The sequence below is a fragment of the Rhinolophus ferrumequinum genome, chromosome 11 (assembly GCF_004115265.2).
Source record: "Rhinolophus ferrumequinum isolate MPI-CBG mRhiFer1 chromosome 11, mRhiFer1_v1.p, whole genome shotgun sequence".
In the NCBI taxonomy this organism is placed as follows: Eukaryota; Metazoa; Chordata; class Mammalia; order Chiroptera; family Rhinolophidae; genus Rhinolophus; species Rhinolophus ferrumequinum.
In genome coordinates, this window is record NC_046294.1 from 22808658 (window position 1) to 22836097 (window position 27440).

The 27440-nt window shown below is 42.8% G+C and overlaps 1 protein-coding gene across 4 annotated transcripts in view; it reads left to right on the forward strand.

Moving 5' to 3' along the window:
• The window catches only part of SLC1A2 (solute carrier family 1 member 2), a 141102-nt gene that overhangs the window by 61938 nt on the left and 51724 nt on the right, over nucleotides 1-27440 (forward strand). For all 4 annotated transcript variants that reach the window (XM_033121693.1, XM_033121692.1, XM_033121695.1 and 1 more), the window contains exons 2-4: nucleotides 22394-22533; nucleotides 24365-24517; nucleotides 26327-26577. In XM_033121693.1, the coding sequence (XP_032977584.1) occupies nucleotides 22394-22533; nucleotides 24365-24517; nucleotides 26327-26577 (544 nt within the window). The remainder of the gene's footprint in view (nucleotides 1-22393; nucleotides 22534-24364; nucleotides 24518-26326; nucleotides 26578-27440) is intronic.

The following is a 27440-nucleotide window of genomic DNA, read 5'->3' on the forward strand; positions in this document are numbered from 1 at the left end:
TTTCATCTGCTGTGAAATGATCACCTGGACACCTCATTGGATGTTTAGGCAGAAGCCTTCTAGGGATTTTACAATGTTGGCGCATCTATCATTAAGTTCATCAATCTTTTGAACACACCAGATGTGTGTGTGTAAAAATGGAGGGGTCAGAGACCCTGGTGACAATAATCTTACATCATCGCTGTTATATCGGTGCACAGATGATGGGTTATCTCCATCTGAAGATGGGGTGCTGACATTATAGATACGTCCATGTGGGTTTTTAAAGTTTTTTAATTGGGAACCAGTGTGTTTCTCCAGGGCCCATCAGCTCCAAGTCGTTGTCCTTCAATCTGGTTGTGGAGGGCGCAGCTCAGCTCCAAGTCCAGTTTCCGTTTTCAGTCTTTAGTTGCAGGGGGCACAGCCCACCATCCCATGTGGGAATTGAACCCGCAACCTTGTTGTTGAGAGCTCACGCTCCAACCACCTGAGCCGTCTGGCTGCCCCTATGTGGGTTTTGTGACTTGTTTGAGATCTCACAATGTGTCAGAGCAGGACAGTGTTGGAAGTCCCACTTGCATCCTAGAATTACTATTACGTTCTGGAGAAGATGTCCCAAGAGTGAATTTAGGTGACCAGGATCAGCTGGGGACTACTGTTTGCTGAGGCAAGAAGTCCTGTGTGAGTGGAATGCAACTGCCTCTGTTTCTGATCAAGGAAAAGTAGAATGAAGACTAGGAAAAGGGGTGCTGCATTTTCGTCTGCTTTTAAAGGAGAGAATAAGAGGTACCACACTCTTCTGGGAGGTACATTCCCTCTGAGCGAAATGAACCCTGCTCTCCTCCAGACAAGTTATTTGCTTTGTTTCTTGAGCATAAACCTCAGAATCATTTCGGACAGAAGGTTAACTTTTATCAATATCTGCATTGGGTATGCTTGGAAGGAAATTCAGCACACAGAGCTTATCTCCTCCATGGTAACCTCCTTAAAAAATGACAGCTTCTTAGTCTTTTCTTTTAAAAAGTTAATATTTTCCTGCCTTAAAAAAATGCTGTTCTCTTCCAAACATTTTAGATGGCTGATTCACCATTCCTCAAAATCAAATTAATTTAATTATACAACATGACCCACGAATATAGCAGTTTAAAAGTCAAAACCTACAAAAAAAAAAAACCCTACAAAAATATATTTTAAAAAAAAGCCCCTTCTGGGTGGTGAACACACAGTGTGATTTATGGATGATGTGATACAGAATTGCACACCTGAAATCTATGTAATTTTACTAACAATTGTCACCCCAATAAATTAAAAATAAATTAAAAAAAAAAAAGCCCCTTTACACACCTTCCTTTAAAACTCTCTTCCATTTTCAGAATTAATCCTCGCAAAAACTTTTTTGCTTCTCCTTCCAGAATGTCTCCCCATGCATTGGGTACACGTAGAATTTTTGTGTATCTACACCCTGGTCGTTATTCCATGTCAGTCCTCAGAGCGATACATCATTCTTTTTAACATTAACAAAGATATTATAACTTAAAAAAAACAGTTTTGTCCATTAAATGTGCAGAAATTGTTGCTTTAATTTTCTTTGCCCCAATTTCTAAGGTGGTAGAGAATCTTTTTGTGTATTGCTTGTGATGCTTCATATGTTGGTGGGTTTTTGACATGGTTTCAAATATTTTTATTAATAGGACTATTTAAGAACTAACTGTCTCTCCTTCAGGGCTGATAAGCAGCTGGTAGTTAAAATATTGAAATATTTCATACTTGTTGGTAAAGTGCCCCAGCCCCAAGTCTCAATTTCCCCATCCCTCCCCTGCGCCTCTGGTCCCTTGCCTTACCTCTCTGGGAGGTGGCAAATGCAGAAGTTAAAAATGCAGTGCTACAGGTGACCTTGAAGACCCTGTTCTCTTGCAGTCCCAGCCTCTATTCAGGTTGTTTGGCACCTTGATGTACCATTTAAAAAACATTTTGACAATTTCCTCCGCCACTCTCAACCAAATATACTCATATTTTGTGATGTTTACCAGTTTCTGGTCTCTAAGAGATTCATGTTAACATGCTGCTGGTTTGCTTCTTGAACTGGTCCCCGCTTTGTTTGCTGATTTCCCGGGATTATGCTTATATAATTTCCTTTGACCTTGGCTTGCACATGGTAATCCGATGCTGGCGGAATAAGGCGACGCTTATGTAACTTGTTATATAAAAGAACAGAGATCTGATTCTCACTGAAGTGTCTGCAGAATTTTCTAAGAAGTTTGAAAGTTCGTTTGGACAGAGGTTTATGTTGTCTTGCAGTTAGTTGAATTCTTCAAAAAGCATTCCCTTGTTTCTGAAATAGGCGAAAGGGAAAGGGGAAAGAAGAAAGGATAGTATGGCTATTATGTGGAGAGCACTTAGCAGAAAGTATTGCATCCAGTATAACGTTTTCTACAATCCTCTTTCCTTGTGTGGATAAGAAAACTGAGGCTTTCAGGATGAAAGTGAGTTGCTAAGGATCATACAGCTAGAGGGGTAACACTCAATAACGCCAGACCATATGCTTCCTGTGGCACCTGTGGGGTGTGTGTGTATGTGTGTGTGTGTGTGTGTGTGTGTCTGGGCCATGGGACGTGGAGTGATTCAATTATGCTGGACAGTTCTGGTTCTTGTCCCATTCTCCTGAAGTTGTCAACGTTGCCCACTGACTGGTCTAAAGTCAATAGGAAGCTCAGACCTTTCTGAGGACTTCCAGTGTCTTAGAGGCCAGGCTGAGAGCCCAGCTCTTTGATCTCTATGCCAGGAAACAAAACTCTGTCCCGGTCCAGATGGACTGGAGGCTTTGTGGCTGGAACTTTGAACGCCCTAATGCCGCCCTTTCCCCCTTATCTCTGAGCTAGTGCAGACCCAAAAACAACAGGTCTCATGTAACGTGTCTGCCTGGCACGAGCTGGGTCCCATTGCTTCTTCTCTCTGCTCAGGGAAGTGACACGTGAGCAGAGCTCACGTCAAGGTAAATTCTGCAATGGCCTATATAACAAAGAAAAAAGCTTTAGCAGGAAGCCTGGAGAAATGGGGTTCTGGTCACTTAACTTTTAGGGTTATTAGGAAATGAAGTATTTTGGTAATTCCCTCTTATTTTTAATTCTTACATTGAAGAAGTAATCAACACATGGCAAAACATTCAAGTTGTGCTAGAGAGTATGCAAGGAACAGTGTCTCCTTTGTCACCTGAGATGCCTATTTACTCTTTCTTCTCAGAGGCCAGCACTACTGAGTGTCCTGTGATCCTTCCAGAAATATTATCTGTAATCTTTGTAGATACAATTATAAGTGTGTATTTTTTGTATCTTTCCTTCCTTCTTCCTTCTTTCCTTCCTTCCTTCCTTCCTTCCTTCCTTCCTTCCTTCCTTCCTTCCTTCCTTCCTTCCTTCCATTCATCCATCTATTTCAGTTTTGCTTAACTCTTGTGGTTGAAAATGGTTAGAAATTCCTGAATTCATCCTCTCCTCTTGGTTGGGTGTGTTGGGACCAGAACAGCCTGACAAAGGGTCTTGCACATCGCCGAAGATTCTTGTCTCGTTTACAATGAGGCCCTTTCCTCATTTTAAGGTCCTCCAGCTGGTAAAGGTGTAGCATTGGGCCACACACCAACCAAAGACCTCCCTGAGAGATTTTTGTTTCCACATCCTGCACTACACTTCTCTTGGAGTCTGTCCTTTTGTCAAAGTGGAATATAGGAAGAATCCCTGTGGGATGGATGGCGCCAGTTAGGTGAGATTGCATGGAAACTGTGCTTCAGCCACAGCTGCCCGAACTCATTTCTTGCTGCAGGAGGGTTCTGACCCACAATCCTGCTCCCTGCATCGAGACTGCCTCTTTTCACGTGTTGCTTGCTGAACAACTGTATGCTCCAACAGAAGGAAGGCAGCTTTCTTCCCGGCAAATTCTGTGCCCACTTAAGTATGGCAAGAGTGAAGGGCTGAAAAGTGGCAACAACACCACTTTCTCTATAACTTCCTCCAAATTACCACATATTCACAAATTACCACAAATTACAAATATTCTGCTGGGCTTTGTCATGGGATAGTCACAAGTAGAAAACAGGATGATCCCCAAAGAACCACCCTCTAAAGAACCACCCTCTAAAATGATGTGGTTTGCAAGGTTCCTACTTAAAAGACAGAAAAATAACCTGTTAGTTCTGTTCCTGGTCCTAATCAGATCTTCTGGAGAGCTCTAGACTCTGGTTCCTTCATCTTGCAGAGTTCATTGTAGACTTGGGTCCTATCCTCTGCCACTCACCAGCTATGTGACTTTGGGCAGGTAAGTCTTAGTGGGGAAAATAACTCTGTTTCAAAGGATTGATTTGTTTTTGTTGCAAGTGATAGAAACCTAACTTAAGCTGACTTAGACGCACAAGAGAACGTATTGGCTTATTACCTGAAAAGTCTAGAGGTAGCTTCAGGCACAGCTCCATCCAGAGGCTAAAATCTTATCAGAACTCATTTTTTCTCCATCTGTCTTTGGCTTCAAACACAAGCAGGTCATTTCCATGCAGGTTCTTGGCAGCTCTGGACTTGCATCTTAGGAGCTCAGAAACCTCAGCATAAAAAGAGCTTTTCCTTCCCACTATTTCCAGCAAAATTCTTAGGACGGAATCTCACATTCCCTCTCCTGAATATTTGTGGTCTTGGGGAGGGAGTATCTTGATTTGCCAAGCCTGAGATGAGCAATGGATTCGCTTCACCCAAACTTCAGGGTCAGGAGGGGAGGTGCCCTCAGAGAAGTCAAGAGGCTAGAGCCAAAAGAATAGTCAGCAGATACTAGGTAGGTAATAGCAGCAGCTGTGCAGAGTAGGGGTGAAATGAGGGGTCAACAGGTTTTTTCATTGTAAAGGACCAGAAAGCAAGTATTTTAGGGTTTCTGCCGCAACTCCTCAACTCTGCCCATGTAGTGTACAAGCAACCATAGACAATGGGTAAACGATGGGCCTGGCTATGTTCTAATAAAACTGTATTTACAAAAACAGGCAGTGGGCAGATTTGGCCCAGGGTCGTAGTTTGCTGACCCTTGGCCTAAAAGGTAAAATGCACTGGCAGAGCATAGCATCTTCTTCTCCCACATACTCCAGAGACCTCAACAAATGACATCTGGCACATGTACTTAACAAACGCTGGCTATTATTATTATTTATGCTATAAGTAAGCATAATCACAATGACAACACTGATCGTTATCACACCACTAATTGGATAATGAACTATCGTGAATTATGAGTAATACGTCAGCCACGTATTCCAGGATTTTTTCTACACTGTGAGTGTAGCATCCACTCCACATACTCATAGAGCGAGGAGGTACTGCAGAGATGTCCAATGCCGATGCCTCATTTGACAGACGAATCTTAAGCTCAGGTAAGAGACGACACATGCACAAGTTCATCAGCCAACTAGTGGCACTTTTGGAATTTGCAGCTGTTCCCTCTAGACCACCTGCAGTCTGGAGACTCGACCTAATGGGCCATGGTACGCCTAGTATGTCTGAGCACGTAGGTGGAGCCAGACAAGAAAGATTCATTGATTTTTGGATCCGAACTGGGTTGTGTGGTGACTTAGTTTTGGTAAGAGTCCTGGCACATGGAAAGACCTGATTCTGGACCACCAAGTGTGTTATGATTAGAACTCCCTGCTGCTGGGATGACTCAGAAGTCGGTTTTACGCAAAGGTTATGAAGCACCTCTTGCTACGTTTGACAACAATGAATAAAATGAACAGTTACTCATCGCCTCACTTACTACCCTCTTTGTCACTATTTCTCTGGGCTTAGCATGCTGGCAGACATTTAAATGGCTAGTTTTCAGTTTGGCTGCATGCGGTGAAAGAGCTCCCCTCAAATCCCCCATGAACATGGACAGAGAGAGGCCTGTGGGTACTTTTATCTACACTCAGTGGGTCAGACCACCTGACCAAACTTTTCGTGAGTGGCAAAACCCTCCCTGGGATTTGGTTAACCAACAGCCCTGCACTGATCCAGGAGGTGACTGTTTAGAACCACAGTGCTTTAGCTTTTATTTCTTTTTTCCCCAAATTTATTGTCAACTGTCATCACTCAGGGCCATTTACATAAATCACTGAAAAAAAAATATTTTCAGGAATTAAAAACGAGCCATAGACTCCTCTGGTCGCAAAGAATTCTGCAAAGAATTCAGCGAACAGAATAGAGCATTTGGGATTTGGTTGGCCATTCCTCTAAGCCAAGAGTCAGCAAACTTTTTCTGTATAGGGTCAGGTAGTAAATAGTTTAGGTTTTGTGGTCCATCTGGTGGACCATGATTTGCTGACTCCTGCTCTAAGCTCTGGTTAGTCAGAAAAAACAGACCAAGAATGGAGTATTTGAATTGGCTGCTCTGTTCCTTGAATGTAGTTTTTAAAAACTTGAGCTGTGGAGTAGACCGATGTAGGCTTAGCTCTGTGGTTCTGCTGCTTACTGGGTGATTTCAGGTTTGTTAGTTCCCTCGGTTTCCTTGTCTATAAAATGGGGATAATAATAGTCTCCCTTAGAGACTTGTTTTGAGGATCAAGCAAAGGAAGTCACTCACTGCAGAGCTATTGTGCTTCCTAAAAGATAATAACATAATCAGTACAGTTATTGATACTCACACCCAATGGATAAAAGAAATTATTCAACAGCATGAAGTTAAGGAATTGATCTATCTGGTCATTTGCAAAGAGAAGTAAGTGGGGAGTGCCAAGGAACCATCTTTATAAAAACTTTTAACATTTATTAAGAATACCTGTTAAAAGAACTATTACCCCCAACTTCTTAACAAGGGAAACTGCATAATCTGGTGTAGTTCTTTTTTTTTTTTAAATTGAGGTATAATTGACATATAACATTATTTTAATTTCAAGTGTACAGCATAATAATTTGTACACACTGCAAAATGATCACCAGAATAATTCTAGTTAACATCCATTACCTTACATAGTTACAAAAAATATTTTTTTCATGTGATAGAAATTTTTAAGATCTACTCTCTTAGCAACTTCCAAATATGCAATACAATATTATTAACTATAGCCATCCTGTACATTATATTTCTAGGACTTGCTTATTTTTATAATTGGAAGTTTGTACCTTTTGACCCCCTTCACCCTTTTCTCCTACCCACCCCCCCCCCACCTTTGGCCTTTGCTGGCAATGACCAATCTGTTCTGTTTTCTGTATTTTTTTTTAAGATTCCACATATAAGTGAGATCATACAGTATTTTTTTTCTCTGTCTGAATTATTTCACTTACCCCAATGCCCTCTTCTCTTTATCCATTCATCCATCGATGGACACTTAGGTTCCTTCCGTATTTTAGCTATTGTAAATAATACTGCAATGAACCTGGGGTGCATATATCTTGTTGAATTAGTGTTTTTGTTTTCTTCAGATAAATACCCAGGAGTGGAATTGCTGGATCATTTGGTAGTTCTATTTTTAATTTTTTGAGGAATGTCGTACTGTTTTCCAAAGTGGCTGCATCAATTTACATTCTTACCAAGAGAGCATAGGGATTCTCTTTTCTCCACATCCTCACAGACACTTGCTGTTGCTTATCTTTTTGATAATAGCCATTGCAATAGGTGTGAGGTGATACCTCAGAACTTTGTGGTTTTGATTTGCATCTCCCTTATGATTAGTAATGTTGAGCATCTTTTCATAAACCTGTTGGCTATCTGTACGAGTATGTCTTCTTTGGAAAAATGTCTATTCAGATCTTCCACCATTTTTTAACCGGATTTTTTTTTTTTTTTTTTTTTTTTTTTTTTTTTTTTTTGCTGTTGCGTTGTATGAGTTCTTTATATATTTTGGATATTAACCCCATATCAGATACATGATTTGCAAATATTTTCTCCCATTCAGTAAGTTGCCTTCTCATTTTGTTGGTGGTTTCCTTTACTGGGCAGAAGCTTTTTAGTTTGATATAGTCTTACTTGCTTATTTTTCCTTTTTTTGCATTTGCTCTTGTTGTCAGTTCAAAAAGTTATCACTGACACATGTCAAGGAGCTTACTGCTTATATTTCCTTCTAGTAGTTTTATGGTTTCAGGTCTTACGTTCAAGTCTTTAATCCATTTTGAGTTAATTTTTGTGTTTGGTATAAGATAGTGATTCATTTTCATTATTTTGCATGTAGGTGTCCAATTTTCCCAACACCATTTATTGAAGAGACTGTCCTTTTCCCATTGTATATTCTTGCCTCAAATTAATTGACTATATATGTATGGGTTTATTTCTGGGCTCTCTATTCTGTTCCATTAGTCTTTGTGTCTGTTTTCGTGCCAGTACCATACTGTTTTGATTACTATAGCTTTGTAATATAGTTTGACCAAGTAACTTGGTCATCATCTTGGTCAACTTTCCATCATCTTCTATGGAGGAAAATCTGAAACTGGATCAAATTTGCTTTGCATTATTGCTAAGAGCCTAGTGCTAACTCATGCCTGACCATCGTCCTTTCTCCAAAAAAATGAGGCCTCACATCATTCCGTGAAAAATCTCAAATGAAATATGCTTTTCAGAACATTCTCTTTAGCCATAGAGTTAAGTGGAATGGTCTGTCTCTGTGCAGATCATGAACATGGTCTAAGACCAGGTGGCACGCAATGACAACAGGCCACAGGAGCTCTGGGATCCCGGCTAACCAGTGACTTCCTCCTGCTGCCCTGGATTTTACAATGCCTGTTGCTATGGCTGAAGTTGAAAACAATTTGGCCTAAAGCCACCTATATGCTCAACATCCTGGGGAACGCAGCTTTCAAACCCAAGTTTCATAGGTAGTCTGAAAAATTATGAGCACTGAGGTTGAGGTTGAGCATGCCTGTGAGGCAGTAACTAAAGGAACACGTAAGAATGATCCATTCTCATCTTGACGTTCCAGGATCTTACAGCTGCCATGCTGCAGTGAAAAAGGATTTGGCTTTCGATAGAGACAGACCAGGGTATCATTCTCAGCTCTGCCCTTTCCTAGCTATTTTAAAACAGGCAAGTTACTTAATTTTGTTTCCTCATCTAATGACTAATAAATCACTTCTCATATCGTATAAAATGTCTGTCTTAAGAGCTGCTGCAGGGGTGGCCCGTTAGCTCAGTTGGTTAGAGCATGGTGCTAGTAGCATCAAGGTTGCTGGTTTGATTCCCACATGGGACACTGTGAGCTGTGCCCTCCTTAAAAAGAAAGCGGGGGAAAAAAAAAAAAAAAAAAAGGAGATGCTGCAAAAAAACTGTTGTCCAGCCTGACTGTACAGGCTATAGTCCAAATTACCAAATCTGCACACCCCAACCCTGTTGACTTGTAAAAAAAAAAAAAAAAAGGACGCTGAAGTCACTCTCAGCATTTAGCACATGCTGAGTCATTACTCTAGAGGGTTCTAATCCTGGGGTTATTGATAACAAGGAGACCTGCTGAGAAGACAATGAAAACCCTCCTCCACTCTCTAATCTGCTAGCCAGTCATTGATTCCTCATGTGCACTAACTATCTCTGTCCGCTGTCAAGGAAGATGAGATTGCTGGTCTCTTGCTTTTATGTTTTAACACTTGTTCCCCTGGAAACTTTGCTCAAAGTTGTAAATTCATGTGGCATCTTTAGTAACGGTGTGATTCACTCTATTAAGCCACCTTATCCCTACTTCGTAGACTGGCAAATAAATATTTGCTCTTGTTTGGGGATTTTATTTAAGCACAGAAGGAAAACCCCTATCTATACAATGATGAAACTAAATGGGATGGGGGCTGCCAACTCCACAGGAACCAGGCAGGGTGTAAACAAAATTAGGAGATCATTTACTTTCCTTTTAATTCTTTCAGGAAAACAACAGTGTACGCACGATGACAAATGGTATTTGACACTTGGCCTTTGTGTCAGGGAGCAATAGGGATTGGTGGGGACGGTGGCAGACTGGAAAAAGGATGGCTATCTAAAGGACACTCACTTCTCAGTTCTAGCTGACTGTTGCCACTAAAGAATCCAGGTTTGAGGATAGCTGGCTTTTCCAGTACTTTAAGAGATTGGAGAAATCTGGATTTTAATATGAAATCTAGTTCTTAAATGTTACAATAATTCAAATTAAAAAAATGAACTCTGTGTTATCCCTTGCGTTTGTAAGCACCTATATAGACTGAAAGAGTATATTGGTGGGGGAAAATGAAATTGAGGAGGAAAAATGTGGACTAAACACCTCAAAAATTGTACATAGTATTTATTGCAACACTCTCCAAGTGGAAAAACTTACCTGTGTCATTTAAGTTTTGTCACGTTGCTTAGACTCTACTTACTAAGACAGGAAAATGGACAAACACCTTTAGTACTTTTCAATAACAAGGTTGAAACAAAGCATCGATGTTTCGTGAAGAAAAATTTAAACGATTGAAAATTTACTGAAATTTATCACTGTAAATTTAGCAAGGTTTTAGAATTAATTCCCACTCTTTCACATTGTTAGAGTTACTGCTTACTAAATGTAGCAATAAAGAAAAGGGCTCTTTACCTAAAGAAGGTGAGTGGATATTCTGTGACTACTCTCTATTATTTCTGGTGTAACAATATAGGAAAAGTACTTTGTGGCTGAGGAAGAAACTTCAACTCCCTACACAACTTCCTCAATAAGCTGTGTAAGGATGGGGAAGAGACCCGCTCCAAGGAGCATGCTTGGTCAACAGCTGGGCAGCTGTTGGACAATCCACCATACTGTGTTTTGCTCAGTGGGCTAAGGATTTGAGAGTAGGAAATTTCGATGAGTATGAGGAGGAAGAATTTTGATGAATGTGAGGAGGAAGATGCTGACTATGAAATTTTATTCCTTGATTTCTGGGTAGTGTGTGATGCAAAGCCTCCCCCTCTTCTCTCCGTTCCATACAATAGTGATTTCTCCATCATGGATTGTGGAGTTCCATCTGTTCTCAAGGAAGGGCTAAGTGGGAGCTCAATATGGCCCTGGGGTAAACAGGGAGGGGGTGGATAGAGGAAGGAGGCAAAATTGTTCCTGGCAAAAAAGCCTGTCACATCTGTGTTCACTCAGAACCCTAGGATGTCCCTGGAGTCCATGGAATTCATTTGAAGAAACGGTAGATTTTATCTAACTCCTATTACTGTATTTTGTCCTAGCACTTAATTCGATCTACTATTTTTTACTGAATGCCTCTATAATTGGACATGCCATTATATAGCAATTCAAATGAAGACAAGACATGATCTTTGTTTTGATGTGATGATTTAAGAGCAAACCAGATAACTCCGTGACACAAGAAGAAACCATGCTCAGAAATAAATGAGAGATTTTACAAGTTGAGCAAGATTGAGCCTTTCTTCCCAAGTACCTGGGATGAAGGGCTTTCTCCTCAGTTGCTGTAGAGCAAAGTGGGGTTGGACCACTTCCAGGGATATCAAGGAGAGGTGCTGCTGGAATGACTTCAGGAAGAGCATGACTTCAGGAAGTGACGACCACCCGCGGTAATTAGAAGCCCTGGTTGCTTTTGGCAAGGTCATCAGATGTTAGTTTGAGCTTCTGATAGACTTCTAGGCTAAGACGTTTCATGCCTCTTTACCTCCTGCTTTATTTAGGCTCTTCTCCACATCCATCTCCGCAAGAGCAACCTCTTATCCAGTGCCTGAGCTGGGAAGGTTCCTGCGACTTACTGCCAAAGGCGATTGTATGTAGCATGGGGTTCTGGTTCAGACTAGGCATTGGCCTTCTTCTCTCTAGACTTTTCTCCCCCAAAGCAAAATCACTCTTTTGGACGGATGTTCAGCGTCAAACTTTACTAGTAACATAAAATTACCTAATAGAAAAGAACAACTTTTTCGGGGCTGGAGAGAGAGAATGGGCTGACCTGTTCTTCTAAGTTCTTCCTGGGTTGAAATCCAGACTCTGCCACCTACTACCGTGTTTCCCCGAAAATAAGACCTAGCCGGACCATCAGCTCTAATATGTCTTTTGGAGCAAAAGTTAATATAAGACCTGGTCTTATTTTAATATAATATAAGACCGGGTCTTAATATAAGATGTAATTTTTGCTCCAAAAAATGCATTAGAGCTGATGGTCCAGCTAGGTCTTATTTTGGGGGAAACACGGTAATTATAACATTGGGCAAATAATTTAACCACTCAATGCCTCAGTTTCACCTTCAGAAAAGGTTGCTAATAGTACTATTTTCTTCATGAAGTTGCTGTGAGAATTAAATGAGTTCACATATCTAAAAGGCTTAGAAAAGTGCCTGGTACAGTGAATGCAAGCTTTGAATAAATGTTAGCTGCTATCATTATGGCTGTTATCATCATTTTTATCCTTATTATCACCAGCTATCAGACATTTGGGTGCCTCAGAGGCGAGGAGTCCTTCCTGGTGAAAACCTGGAGTTAAAACCTCGTGGTTATTTCTTACCAGCAAGTGCTGAGTTGGCAGCAACAGGATGACTCCTGTGTGCTCTGGTTCCCTGAGGGGAGGAGTCAGTTCAGTGGATGCCATTTTCCCACGATAGTGCATCTGAGGCCCCGGGGGCCGGGGGCATGGATGGTCTGAGGCAGGCAACAAGCTGATGGCTTCCCAGAGCCTGCTTTGCCGTTTCCTCATCTAGCAGCCTGCTCCTCTGTTTTCCTTCTCCAGTTTCTAGGCTTGCTTGTCTCATTAGTCGCTAGTGACTTGGTGTAGATGGAAGTTTTAATGTGCTTGTCACTCTGCAAATACCCCGGGAAAGGATGTACCCAAAGAATTCTCCACTCAAAGGCAGGGGACAGACAGGTTCACTGCTGGCTACACAACCTCCTGGTTCAAATCCCAGCTCTGCTGCTTCTCAGCTTTGTGAGCTCAGGCAAGTTTCAGAATCTTCTGGATTCTGAATTTCTGAGTCTCTTCATTTCTGAGAAGGAATAATTGCTTCCTCTCAGGGATGTCATGAAGACAAAATACGTTAATGGATGTGAAAACCTTCTGTGAACTATGCAAATGTTATTAACTTATTTGTTAATAAGTTAAACTGATGAAATGTTAGTTATTGTTTATCCTTTAAAAGGTGAACACAAGCAGAAGAGCCTTCAGGGAGAGTTTCTATGGAAAACAACGAAGGTTAATGTGTGAGAGTACTTTGCTGTTATAGACATGGAAAAGTAGAAGGAGGGTCAAGACTACACACTTCTTTTTTGGCCGGTGAGAGCACTGCCTTGTCACCTGGGCTATCACCAAGCCCCAGTGTTTCTGTTTCATCCGAAGGAGATTTTTCTACATGTCCCCAAACCACAAGTTGTTTTTTGGGCAAAATTAGCACCTGGTCTTTTGCTGGCAAATCCACCAATATGGGGATCAGCCAAAGGGATCCAAAGCTCGATAAATTATATGTATTTACTTCTAACACCATAATTTAGTTTCCCTATTTCTTTAAAATGCTTTATTCAAGTCTAACATGCGTATAAAAAAAGCACACAAATCTTAAGTGACCAGCTTGGTTAATTTTCACGAATTGAACACTCGTGAAACTAGCATCCAGAGAAGGAGGAAAAAGAATATTACTAGTATCAGGTAACCTTCTCGAGGCCAGAGGCTTTTAAACACAGTTGACTTTGGAACTGACTGGAGCAATAGCATGCAGTTGGCCGTTTATGTCAAACGTCCTGACCTCCTTTCCTTTAATTTGGCTTCTGAGTGTGGTTCTGGCTAGGGTCCACGTCCAGGGGTTCCCCCAGCAACTACTGTTCCTAGGAAGAGATCTGAGAAGCTCCTTCACACTGGGGTGTTAGTGAATGGGTTGCTTTTCCATCGGGTTCTGGCTTTAAGCTGGGGCTCCTGCTGGGATGTGAAGGGACAGGTCTCTCAAGGGGAATTTCAGGCCCCTTGGAGCCAGAAGTGGGTGCCTTTGGAAGACCTCTGGAGAAACTTGAGGGAGTCCTGAAACATCACCCTTCCAAAGCATAGTGGAGCCTTTTGAATGCCAGCCCTGGGAAATCCTGCCCCTTGCATAGTTACGATGGATGGTGACTTGTCTTCTTGCTTAGTACTGACGCTGCATTGCAAGGTTGGCTACTTGGTCTAAAAGGAGAGAAAAGGCACACAGACAGATTGCTGTACTCAAGAAGGGAGAGGACTGCACTGAAGAAAAGCAATGTAAGGGGTGACCCAAACACCCAGAAAGTTACAGCTGTTGTACACCTCGTCCAGTTTCTGCTGGTGCCTAGAGGCTCTGCCGCTACTTAAAGACACTTAGTCAACATCCCAGCCACTCCCCTGTCTGGGGGACTGATTGGGAATGCTCAGTTTGGGAAGATTCAGGGGCCAGAGGAAGAAACTCCCAGGCTTGAGGGCTAAATCCAGAGCCCTGTTAGCTCAAAATCAGAATTCCCTGGAGTCCTGGAGAGGCAATGAGTACTGATGCTCTTTGGTAGAAGGACCACATTTTGGAGGGTCCAGATTCAGAGATGTTGATCTTGGCAGTTGGGTCCTAAGGTGTCTTCCTGTGCCCTCATCAGTTTCCCCTGAAGGCCTCATGAGCTGAGCCCAGATTGGCTTCATCTTCCCATGAGCACTGGGGGCCGCCATGCCTTGGGCTGGGCAACTGGGTCAAAGCCACCAGCAGGGAAGGGTCGGCCCTGTGTGATTCTGGCCTGCCCCTGCCTGCCACCCACTCGTTTTTCTAATGCAGGTATTTGTGCTTTTGCTCTCATTTCTCACTTGTTTTCAGATTTCCTAGTCTGTCAGAATACTGTCTGCTAAAACTGACTGTCGCACAGAACCTGTGACTATAACGTGCTTTTTTGTGTTTTTTTTAAAATCTAACTTGTGACTGTCGTGTTTTGTTTTATTTTTTAAATCTATTTGTCCATTCATTCATTTATGCATTCAACATACAATAATTGAGCATCTACTACAGGCAAGGAAGCATGCTAGAGGTGGGGGAGACAGAGTCAAATAAGTCAAGGTCTTGCCCTCAAAGAGTTTATGTTCTGGTGGCGAAACAGACAAGTACATTGTAATAAACACCTCAGGGGAGGACAGCACAGGTAACAATACCCTGAGAGAGGTAAGCACAGGTAAGCTGCAGAGGAGCACCTACAAAAGCAACCTTGGGAGTCAACAAAAACTTCCCAAGGGTAGTCATACTTGAACTGGGTGGTGAAGAAGTAATAGAAGTTGGTCTAAGAACAGGGTTGGAGGGTGGGGTGAGGAGCACATTTTACCCAGAGGAGACAGGTAAGTTGGAACTGGGGCCAAGTTCCCTGCAGCTCAAATGCGGAGTGCATGCCAAGTGAATCTCCCCCAGTTCCTCGGCGTGATGTGAAGTTCTCAAATGCATTTTCATGCTGTTCCATGCACCAGAGACAGGCGGGTAGCAATTACTTCAGAAGTGACACACTCTGGGGACTGGGCTGGCTTGTGTGCTCCTGGTCCATGGTGTAATCTTTATTTTTAGAAGAGGTCCCCAGTCAGAGAGGATCAGAGACCCCACCCCAGTCCGTCCCAGGCGTGGAGATTTGCTTTTCCTGGGTGTCTCCTTTCTGCTTTGATGGTGACCCTTTCTGGAAATGGGCTAGTCTGTTGGGTCAGGGCTGGCTTCAGAATCTACCCTGGGGGAGGATTTCACAAAAGCCTGGAAATGTTTTTCTCAAGGCTGCACTCCCTGTGCTCGGTGAGAGGCGGTGCGTTCAGTCACTCCGCAGCGTGGAAGCTTACAGCGTGGGGAAATTCCCAGGCCCCAGTCACTTGGGCCCTTCTGGGACTTTCTTTTTGTAAAAAGTACAACTACCATTTATTGCCAAAGCGGTTCACTAAGACTCAGCTGTAAATAAACTGTCTTGATGGTCATTTTGCCCCCGTTTAGTCATTTAAGATGAGAAAAGGAAACTAAAATTGAGTATCAATTACATATTAAATACTGACAGTGCTTTCATAAGTATTATCTTGTTCATGCTCTTACAATGACCCAGCCAGTTGGGTGTTATTGTCCAAGAGGTTGAATAAATGCCGTGTCCCACTCATTGCTGGAAGAGGGAGATTTTAACCCAGAAGCTGCTGGCCATGTGATTACGTAGCTGTATTCCACCAAGTTGCCTTCTGGCAGCTGCTAATCAGAGATGGTGTTTTAACTTCTGTTTCTGGGCAAAACAAATGTTATTTTTATTGATCCCATCACAATTTTGTTTCCTACTGCTTCTTCCTCCCGTTGTGGGAAGACACCCCAAGGCCCCAACTGGCTCTATATTTGCCTTTCATGTCCTTAGCCAATTTGGGTCCCTTGGCCTAGGAAGTGATATGGAGAAAAGACTCCTTCCCTTCAGTTTTTCATCTTGAATGTTTCTGTGAGTGCCACCTCTCCATTTCCACAGGAGTTGACTGAGAATGCGATAGGTGGCCCCTTGATGAGTTTGTGGGGAATTTAGCAATTGTCTGGTGCCAGTGCCAGTGCACCTGTTTGATTATATTCCCATGGCAGTGACCTGCCCGTCTGAGAAATCTAGACTGAGAATTGGCCTCGCGTGGATGGGGGTTAAGAAGATGCCTATGTCTGAGCTGTGTCCTGAATTTGACCCCTGACAATTTTAGTCGTGTTAGATCTTATAGCAGAGATAGGAAAGGTGAAAATGGACATAAATACATGGTTAGTACTGTTATTGCAGGTTTGTCTCTGGTCTCTAAGTCACGCATCTGCTTTTCCCTGTGAGGGTTGTGGTGCGGTTGGGCGGCGGTCCCCTCATGATGAAATGATTCTTCTCAAGATAAACTCTAAGCTTATTCAGTCCTGGATGGCATAGAATGGAGGCTATATCTCTGGAGCTGTGGATTCTTAATACCCCACCCACCCCTGAGAATTAGAGAATCACAGAATTTTAGAACTTGAAAGAATTTCTAATCCAACTCTTGTATTTTACAGATTTAGAGCCTGGGACCTAAAAAATAATAAAAACCAGTGAAAATTGGTCCCTAAACCCTACTGGTATCTTAGAGTCTGAATGCGTTTTTATCATTTCATAGCCCTTACCCTTTTGATTGTGGTCAAGTAACTTTACATCCATTTTATACTCATACGATTTCTAACATAACCAGTTAGCAGCAGCTCTGGAATTACCACCCAGACCCCCTAACTTTCAGTCTCATGTCGTCCACTAGGTCCAATCCCATCATGACTCAGGATGACTAAAAACCATGCTCTTCAGCCAGACCAGCCAACATTCAGGAAGAAGCTGTAGAAAGGATGTATCATTTGTGAAGTCTGGAGTTTGCTGACAGGACCTTTCTAGAAAGTTTTTGTGGTCGAGGGAATGGACACAGTGGCTGAAAATGAACAAGAAAGGGGACTGAAGGAGCTTTGGAGGTTGTGAACCTCTAGGTTTTCTTTTTAGAATCTGTGAAGACACAGTAGCTGTCAGAGAGAGATTCTGACTTGTTGGTCAGTGAGCCTCCTCGCCGTGGTTCCACCAGCTCTTGCAGGACCTGGCGAGGGTGGAGGCACAGGTGGGATGTAGGAAATGCCCAGCTGTCTTAGAGTTCCAGCCCCTTTTACAACTGGAATGGCATGCGTTAGGGACCTGGGAAAATCCCAGATGTGGGGCAGTCACAGCTGCAATCACCATTTCATAGTGCCCAGTGCTCAGACCGGTCACCACTGGTATTTCCAAAATTCTTGTTCAAATGCACCAGTCATCTTAGGGGAAAGCCCCTTCAACAAACATGATTTTTGTTCACGAGGGTCTGACTTAGAATCCCGCACCTGGGCCATTTCTGGACGCTGTCTTCCCTGTGCCTCCCGCAGGCCTAGGACAAGGGCAGCAGAAGCTCCGGTGGGTGACGCCCATTGCAGACCCCACACCAGTTGCTTTTACGTTCCCTGGGGAATTTTCTGTTACCACCTCATTGAATCAGAGAAGGAGAAATAAAGGATTTGGTGGCAGCTAAGGGCACTCTGAAATGTGCAGGCAGGATCCGACACCACATCTAATAAGCCTATTATTAGAGGCTCTTGGCAGAGCGAGGAAAATTGAATGTTAATGAAAAGCAGGTTCTGAGAATAATTTAAAACTTAGCACCGGCCCCATTACACGTTCCCTTTCCAGTCACAGAGGATGTTGTAAGCTTGTCATTGAAGCAGGACTCAGGGATTTGTGTGAGAAAGAACGGGGCAGCGACTGTCAAATTCACAGCTGTTTAAATAATTCAGTGGAGCAGTTAGGGCTGAAGGAAATTATACGATCATTGTTCAGGTTTTTCATTATCCAAACAGCCGTCGCATCACGTGGCCTTACTTTGTTGGGCAGTGGTGAGAGATCTGACGGTGTCGGCTTATAGAAACTTCCTAGATTAAGGAATTGCGTTGTTCAATCTTCCATCCAGAAAGCACTCAAATAGAAAAAGAGGTTGTGAACCATGTTGGAAAGAATCAGACTCCGTGGACTTGGCATAACCAAGCCACACCTGGGCTTTCAAATTCCTTAGCGGTATGAAGTATTAATAAGGGGTAAGTGTGCTCACTTGAAATAACTTATGTTTATCCGGTGGACTTACCCAGACCACTTCCTCCCCTTTCTGCTCATTGTTGGGGACGCAAACTGCAGGCTACTGGGACCTCCCACTTCCTGCCTGTGTCCATCTCACAGCTCCCGGGGCCCATTTTTCTCTTGCTGGGACAGTCGTTGAAACTCCATTATATTCATGGTGGTAATAGAGGCCAGCGTTACTGATGTGATATTCATTTGAATCGGTGCCTGTGCTAAAAACCAACACGTGGATGCAAGGAGTTACATCTAGTGGGAGCTTCAGGCTCTGGTTTGAAATACAGATTTCCAAACTGTGTACATTTCATTTATTTGCTACGGTCTGGATACAATGCATAATTAATTTAGGAGACCCCTCATTCCCTCTAGGTTCCCGTTCAAGGGCCTCCTGTCACAGAAGCCTTCCCTGGCCACCTGATGCAAAATAGCTCTGCCTTTTCCCCACAGGTCACCTTCCTCTTAGCACATATCTCTACTTGAAGTATGTTTATCCATTTGTTTGTCCTCCCACTAAAACTTACACCCCAGGAGAGCAAGGGCTTTGTCTGTTTTGTTTATGGTGCTAACTTGAGCACCTAGAACAGCGCGGGGCTTGTGATATGTGCCCAATAGAAGTCTGTGGAACAAATGCAAGAATGGTAAGAGGTTTGCTCAAGTGGTACATTGCCAGTCCTCTGCGGAAGGACCTCATTCCCAGGAAAAAGCAAGGTGTCCATGATAGCTGCTTTTCAACTCTTAATTTCTTTGAGCAGACATGTATCAGGCACTTGGTACCAGGTATTAGAGATCATAGCTCTGCTCTCCCAGGGTTCTCAGACTGCTGGAGTATGTAGAATTTAAATGAAATCCATCCTTTCAGGTCCAGCTCTGGCATGAGCCCGTCCTGGGAACCTTTCTTGAACACTCTTCTTCTTCCCTAAAGCTAGCTGGGTTAGGCAATATTCTTACTGTTTCCCATATCATTCTGTACAGTTTTATCATGGCCCGTAGGTGAAGCCGACTAGTACAGTACAATATGCTTTCTGTTTCCTCCTAAGAGCTCCCTAAGAGCCAGGATTACACCTTACTCGTTACTGAGTACAGTGTCTGATACAGATTACTCAGTACCAGTTATCCCTGCTATTGCTAGTGTTGCCATGTACATCCAGTAACCAGCATTTATACAGCTGTGTATGTGTGCAATCTCATTTTAAAAAATTGTATCTGTTCTTCTGAAGATGCATAAGGCTTAGACGTAGCTCTATATTATGTTACGTAATATTATGTAACATTATATTCTATAATATTCCCCACTTCGGGCTCTCCTGGTGTTCTGGGGGTTCAGTGATCACTTAGACGGGTAGAAAATCTTTATACAGAGTTTTTAGGGGACTCCCTGTGTCCCCAGATGCAACCTGAAGCCCTGATGTGCTTTAAAAATGATTCTCTATTTTTGTTGTGCAGATGTCAGGAACTCCAATGAGCCTGGAGCATTTGTTTAATTCCAAGAGGGCAAGTCACAGGAATTCTCTCAATAAATACTTGTGGGTGTAGGACATTTTGATGCTGCCACTTTGATGTGGCTGTTTTGATTCAGGGCTTCGGGGACATTTTGTTGTGGCCTAAAATACAAACCATTAAACATGCAACAATTTTGTGCAACTAGAAACTGTGTGCAACAGGCCTCCAACCACATTGCTGGATTGGGTGTATACGTTAACCTAATAGTTGTGTGTTTTCTCTTTGACATGGGTGCTTTGATGCCTGACTCTTTCGTTACATCATATGGAGCTTGCCAGAATGTGTGCTTTAAACACTTGTTAATCTCACTTAAATATCAACCATGTGTCTGCTTCTAACTTCAGTGGCAGGAAGATTCAAATGAAACAGAAGGCAGGAGATGAGAATCTCAAGGAGATTAGAAAGTTTTGCCAAGGGCTGGCTAATGGAATACATTCAGCATTTCAGAACACACAGGACCTCCATTCTTTGTTGGCCATTTTCTGGTTTAGAGCTTCAGATTACTGGCTAGAGAAATGTTTAAAAATATATAAAAATATCCCAATGCAAACCTAGGAAAATGGCCTATCCACGTTGAAAAGATCGTTTTGATCATTTTCCCCTGCTGTGTTGTAATAAGAACTTTTCTGTCTGTTTCACTTGGTGGTGGGAGGAAGTGGTATTTCTTGCCCACTGATCAGAAAGGTCCTCATCTGCTTGCTGTGAGCAATCATGCCCTATTTTCTTTTTTAGACAGTTTGAGTGATCATTGGCACACACATATATCAAATAGTCAGAGGTGGCCCCCAAACTAACAAGTGAGTAGAAAATTAGGCCATTAAGGGAGACCCAGAAGCTTCTATTTCGACTAATAATTTCATCTATGCATTCTACCAGACTATGCAACATTATTTACCATGTTAAAGCATTTTGGTACCAACTATATTAAAAAGCCTGTTATGAAAAAGGAAGTGTGTAATTGTACTTGGAGCCCTGGCTCTAATTCCGAGACTGGAGCTAAGCGTGGTCTCTTGTTGACCTCTTGGTGGTGCCCCTGGGTAGATCCGCTGAGTTGTATGTCACCCTTGTCATGAACTTGATGAGCTTTGTGTGTCTCTTCTTCATAGTCTCTGGAGAAAGGAACCAGCTATGTCAGGTGCCATGCCAGGCCACTACCTTATGTAATCATGTTTAATTTCCACAAGATAGGCTCCATGCCCTTCTTTCTACATACCACACGGCTAGCAAATGATGGAGTGAGGATCTGAAACCCAGGTTCCCTGATTCTAAAACCAACGCTATTTCCATTATAACCAGTGATTCCATACCGCTGGTCTGCAGATGGGTGTTGGTTCTCAGGTCATTTTCTTCAGTCTGTGCTGAGACTATCTGGGTAAGGCTAATGCCCCCTTAGAAGGCACTTGTTTATTCAGAGACTGTGCCCTGTCTTTCTAGATGTTAAAGACTTTTTTTTTTTTCTTTCGCCACGTGATGGTGGTTGTAAATGGCAGCTAACAGAAGTGTCCTAAGTTGTCAAAGTAAAAAGTGGGCATCCCTATGTCAGTCCTCAAGATGAAATTTGAAATCTCATCGGCCTGGAAATGACAAAGCTGGGAAAAGAGGCAGGATGCCCATTGTCCTGGCAAGGGCTGCACTGCAGACTCTCAGCCCAGCGTGGCCTCGCATGGGGTTCATCTGCAGCCAGGTATGAAGGTGATCATATGCCTCTTAAGTCCGTACTTCTTTGATGCTGAGTGACATCGACTCCTGGGCGGCATAGCAGCGTCTTGATAATGCAAGTGATCTTTTAAAAACCCCAAAGGACTAACCTTTTTTAAAAAACTGGAGAAACCATCTTTTCCAAAAGAGAGACAAAACTTGGGCCAGCATTGATGATTTTTCTGTGTCTTGATGGGGAAGACTTGGGCTCAGAGGCACTTTAATTTAGCATGGCATAGGTTGTGACTCTATTAGCCTTATTCAACAGCCCCCTTTGGCTATTGCTACCGAATGAAAGAGCTCAGGTTTGGGAGCCAGACATATCTGGGATTGATCTCCATTTCTTTTAGTGTTGTGACCCTGGCAAGTTACTTTCTGTCAAATGGGACATTCCTCAGAATAACGGGGCAGGCAACTCTTGGAAAAACCCCACCACTGCCTGTGGGCTTCCTTTTCTTTACTGTGATGATCCAAGATAATAGGGACAAAAGCACCCAGCATGTGCATATTCAGTGTGTCCTAGTGTCCTGTTTATAAGTGAACCAGAATTCACGATACCCTGAGTTGCTTTTTTTGTTTTTATTTTCTTGCCATGGTTCCAGATTCCCAGCTTGCCTGGGGGAGGCCTGTTTCTCCTCCGCCTACTGGAGCCCCTCAAACAGGATAGCGAAGGTGCCCAGCGGTCTCTAACCATGGCTTTCACTTCTGTTTTAGTGCCAACAACATGCCCAAGCAGGTCGAAGTGCGAATGCACGACAGCCACCTCAGCTCGGAGGAGCCAAAGCACCGGAATCTGGGGCTGCGGATGTGTGACAAGCTGGGGAAGAACCTCCTGCTCACTCTGACGGTGTTTGGTAGGTGACAAGTGCCACTCCACCTGGCCCTCTTCTCTGGGTCTCTCCTGGGTCTGTGGGGAAGCCTGGCCGGCAGCCAGCCCTCCCCACATACTCTGCCTAAGGTCAAGTTTACCCAGGCATGGCTGCCTCAACGACATAAACTTCCCCATCACATGCACTAGCTATTTGTTTTACTCCTTAGGATTCTAGTGGTTCTCAAATTTCAGGATTGCCCGTGAGCGTGTCAGCATGCGGATTCCCAGGGCTGCCTACTGTGGAGACTTTGCTTTGGGCCTCCTGGAGTGAGGTCCTGGAATCTGCAGCTTAACAAACCTTGGCGATTCCAAAGCAGGTGGCCACTGTACCACCTTTAGAGAAATACCTGCATCGAGATAAAGGCAATAGTTGCAAAAACCCCCACTAAGATGGCTCCCAGGGTCTAATCTTCTCTGAACATTGCATTAACTTAGATTAATGTATCCCATTTACTCACTTAGGCTCGGCACACAAGCAGTGAACAGCTAATGAGGACAGTGTGGGAGAGGCTTGTCCCGGTGTCTTAATCGGCTACTAGTCTATTTGAAAGTCTTATTCCCCGGCTTCAGGCCTCACCCAGGCCATGATTGTCCTTTGACTGTTGTTATAATCTTGGCCTTAGGTATTCAACCAGAGTTTATTGAAAATGTGGCAAATTGCAGTTTCTTGTATTGATAACCACACCATTTCCTTTCTCGATCCTTCCCTTGTTCTTCCGCACTCACTTAAGCTAGGCACTCAAGCAACGAACAGCTCATGCCCCCCGCCCCCCACCCATCCACCCCTCCACGCATACCCGTACCCTTCCTTCCCTGACTTCTGCTTTGAGTCAGTCATCTTGGATGTCAGTGAACTAGGGTCAGCCCTGGGAGCTTGCCACAGCACATTTCACTTAATAAAAGGAAACCACAGGCATGGTAAGGTTTTTCCAAGGGTTACGCTACACTTAAGCGCATTTCATTCATCATAGGACTTGAAGACGTGTATTTTTCATCTGAAGAAGAACAGATGAGGCTTTTGGCCACATTACTCCCTTTGCACCCCTGAAGTTAACCCTATAGCCCACTAACCTGGGAATTCCCTCCCTTCCTTCCAGCCCATGGTACTAGGTACTGATGTGTGGTTTCCACAAAGATTGTTTATATTGGATGCCTATTTGGAGAGATCTGAAATTTTTATTGTGGAATCCCTGAGTATGCAAAATGAAAGGCTCCTGCCAGTATCTCTCCCCAAATTGTTTCCTCCCAAATTATATACTCTTAGAGACCCTCCTTGATCTTCCATAAGATCAGCAAGTCGAAAGATTATGTTAGAGGATATAGAAGTCAAGGACAAAACTCCAGGATAAGCCACGGGGAAATTATTGGAAGCCAAAGAAAATAGAAGCAAAAAGGAAACTCATACCAGCTTGGTCAAGCAAATGTTCCAGTTAAAAAAAGGGAAGAAATACATGACACACCATGCCACGTGGCCAGGCCGAGACTGGGAGAAGCACTGTGGATTATCTCCACTGACAATCTCTGACTCTACACGTGGACAATATCCTCGAAAATGGTGGAGTCCAGTCTCCATGTCAGACTTCCCATAAAGCCTTGAGAAGGCTCTCCTTGACCCTTCTGGTTTTGCCTTTTAGAATAGTTGAAAGTGCAGAATATTGTCTTACTGGTCACCAACATCATCTTTTGTTACATGTTATTCATTATCTGATAATAAAGAAATATGAGACAGGTCCATGTCACTGAAACAAGTCCCTGCAGCTATTCATTTGACTAGGGCAAAAAATAAATCCAGATTTTTCCCCCCTTCCTTCTAGGTGTCATCCTAGGGGCAGTATGTGGAGGGCTTCTTCGCTTGGCATCTCCTATCCCCCCGGATGTGGTTATGTTAATAGCCTTCCCAGGGGACATACTCATGAGGATGCTAAAAATGCTGATTCTCCCTCTAATCATCTCCAGCTTGATCACAGGTAAGACCACCTTTCTGGTGCCTGGCCAAAGTGGGTCGTACTCTAGCTCCGGTTTTTGGATTGACCGTAGAATCTCAGTTTGGTTGAAGGAATGAATGTGATCATCTGTATCATTTTACTTTAGAGCCCTGGTTTTCCCATCTCTAAAATAAGGATAATCAACACCAAAAAAAAAAAAAAAAAAAAAATGTTTGCCACCTATTGGTCCGTCCATCTGTCTGTTTAGCCGCAAAACCCAAAAGGAAAGAGCCTTATGTTTAAAGCGAAGATATGTGTAGTGATTTTAATTTTTAATGTATACTTTTCTCATTTTTCAATTTATACTTTGTTCAGAAACCAAGAAAGGTAATAAATAGAAAAGAAAAATTTTTCTTTACTATTTAATTGGGTGTAGAGGGAAGTATTAAAAATAAATGAAATGCTAGATAATAAAGCTCTTTGGCTTTTTAGAAGAAAGTTATCCTTAATGTGTAGATCACGTTCACTTGTTTTTGGCTGAAAGAATTGCTTTATATGAAAGATTTTTTTTTCCCCTCCAGGGTCTTATACTTGTAGTTTCCTCCTTACCAAACGATATTGCTGGAACAGCATATAAATTGTAGGTTAGAGACTAAGCTCTCAGTTAAGGGTGAGAAACTGTGCTTTGGTGTATATTTGGGTGCCAAGAAGATGGGTGACCTTGAGAAAGTTGTCCCTCTGGACAGTCCACCTTATGAAGGAAGTGAAGCTCTGGTAATTCCAAGAGATTCAGATGCTAAGCCAGGTTGTTCTACAACCTCAGAGCTGGTCGATCAGAGAACCCAGTGATTGGAAATGCTGGGACTTGGTGTCAGGAAAGACAGTGTCAGCCTCACTTTGAGGAAACTGTGCTTTCACCTTAAATGCTTCATTCCAAATCAAATAATGTGTTCTCCATGCCTGTTTAACAGATTGTACACTGGCCAACTTGGTAAGGAAACCTGCTTCGAATTAAACTTTAGGTTGTAAGGAGAAGTGGGTTATATATGGGTCAGCTAAATTCAGAAAAGTTAACATCAATGACTTCCTCCCCCATGCCAAAAAGGGGGTGCAATCTCTCTGTCTTGTAAAAGCAAGAACTGAAACCAGGAAGTAGAAAAACTGCAGAAACAACTGGAAAAAAACCCAAGGAAGGCTGGAGTTTTTGTGACTTTCTTGGAATTTCCTTTAACAATCATAGAACCTCCCACAGTATAGGTGAAGCACCCACCCTTCCTGGGTGCTTTATGCCTGTGTTCTTTCTTCCTTGCACGTGGAAAGTGAAAGGGCTGTGCTCGATCACTATTCCAGACTCCATTTCAATGACCAGTAATACATTCAAAAGTTTTGAGGCTTGACATAGGGCGACCAGCTTCTTATTTTCAAAAATGAGGACATTAAAAGCAACAACAACAGAGAAAACAAGTGAAAAGCTACCATGTACCAGTGCCATCAACTCACAAAAGAAAGGGTATTTTGACCCCAAGTGGGAAGGACATAATCTCAGAAGTAAAAATTGAATTTATTCAACTTTATTTTAACTCACTATCGCTGACTAACAAAATGGAGTTGCCGACCAGTTTATAAACTCTGAACCAGAGATCTCCAACTCTCCTCAGTTCTCTAGAATCTCAAAAATGTCCTTGTAAAATAGAATTGCAAACTGTAGGATTGACCAAATATTCAGTAGGAAGAGGTTGAATTAAGCATTAATGCATTTGAATAATAGGAAGCCAAGTTATAGGTATGCAAAGATGAGTAATTAACAGAAATGTCACAGAGTTAATCCTTCTGCATTTCTTTTCCATCCAGGGTTGTCAGGCTTGGATGCTAAAGCCAGTGGGCGCTTAGGCACGAGAGCCATGGTGTATTACATGTCCACGACCATCATCGCCGCGGTCCTGGGGGTCATCCTGGTCTTGGCTATCCACCCAGGGAACCCCAAACTCAAGAAGCAGCTGGGGCCTGGGATGAAGAATGATGAAGTGTCCAGCCTGGATGCCTTTCTGGACCTTATTCGAAATCTCTTCCCGGAAAACCTTGTCCAAGCCTGCTTTCAACAGGTAACGCAGAGTTCTGATATTCTCATCTCTCCAACCTCCTGAGTTATCCAGGTGATAACTTAGAGTCTGTTTCAATGAACCAGCTCCGAGGAGCAATTTTCTTAATTTTTAATTATCTCTGTCTAGGGGCGTATGAGGTGATTTGGGGATTTGAGTCGTGTGGGTTTTTTTTTTAACCTTTCCCTTTTTTCAGCTCACTTAATATCTCTTTGCTCTGGGATCCTACTTCTCCTTTTTTTTTCTTTTTTCTTTTCTCTTTCCTTCTTGTTTGTTCCTTTCTCTGCATCATCCAAGGGCACATTTTCATTACCTTTGCTCACAACCCTCTAGAGTGCCCAGTGGTTCTTGATCTTGGCAGTAAAGCAAAACCACATGTGTTGTGTTTACAAAATACACATGCTCTACAGAATCAAAATCTCCAGGGTAGGCCTGGGGATTGGGTATTAATTAAATTGTGGCAGTAATACATGAGAATTGCAAGAAGTTTAAATAGTGAAATAAAAATTCAAGTTCCCACTTCCTTCCCCTTGAGCTACTCAAGTTGACAATTTTGTTTCCTCCCGTCTACTACATGTCACTCTTCTGTGCATAAGCTTAAAATAAATTCAACCCAGTGGTGCTGATGTACATATGGGGTATACCCGTTTTGAATTAAAATCGAGATAGCTAGAGAGCGAAGAGAGAGAGAGAGAGAGAGACAAAAAAAAACAAAAAGATAAACGAAACAGAGAGAAAGAGGGAGATCTAGGATGAGAGAGAAGAGAGAGAGCACAAAAAAAAGACCATCCGAGATATAAAGAGGGAGCAAAGCTCTGCTCTCTCTCCATCTCCATCCCATCTCCTCTTTCTCCTCATCCTCTCTC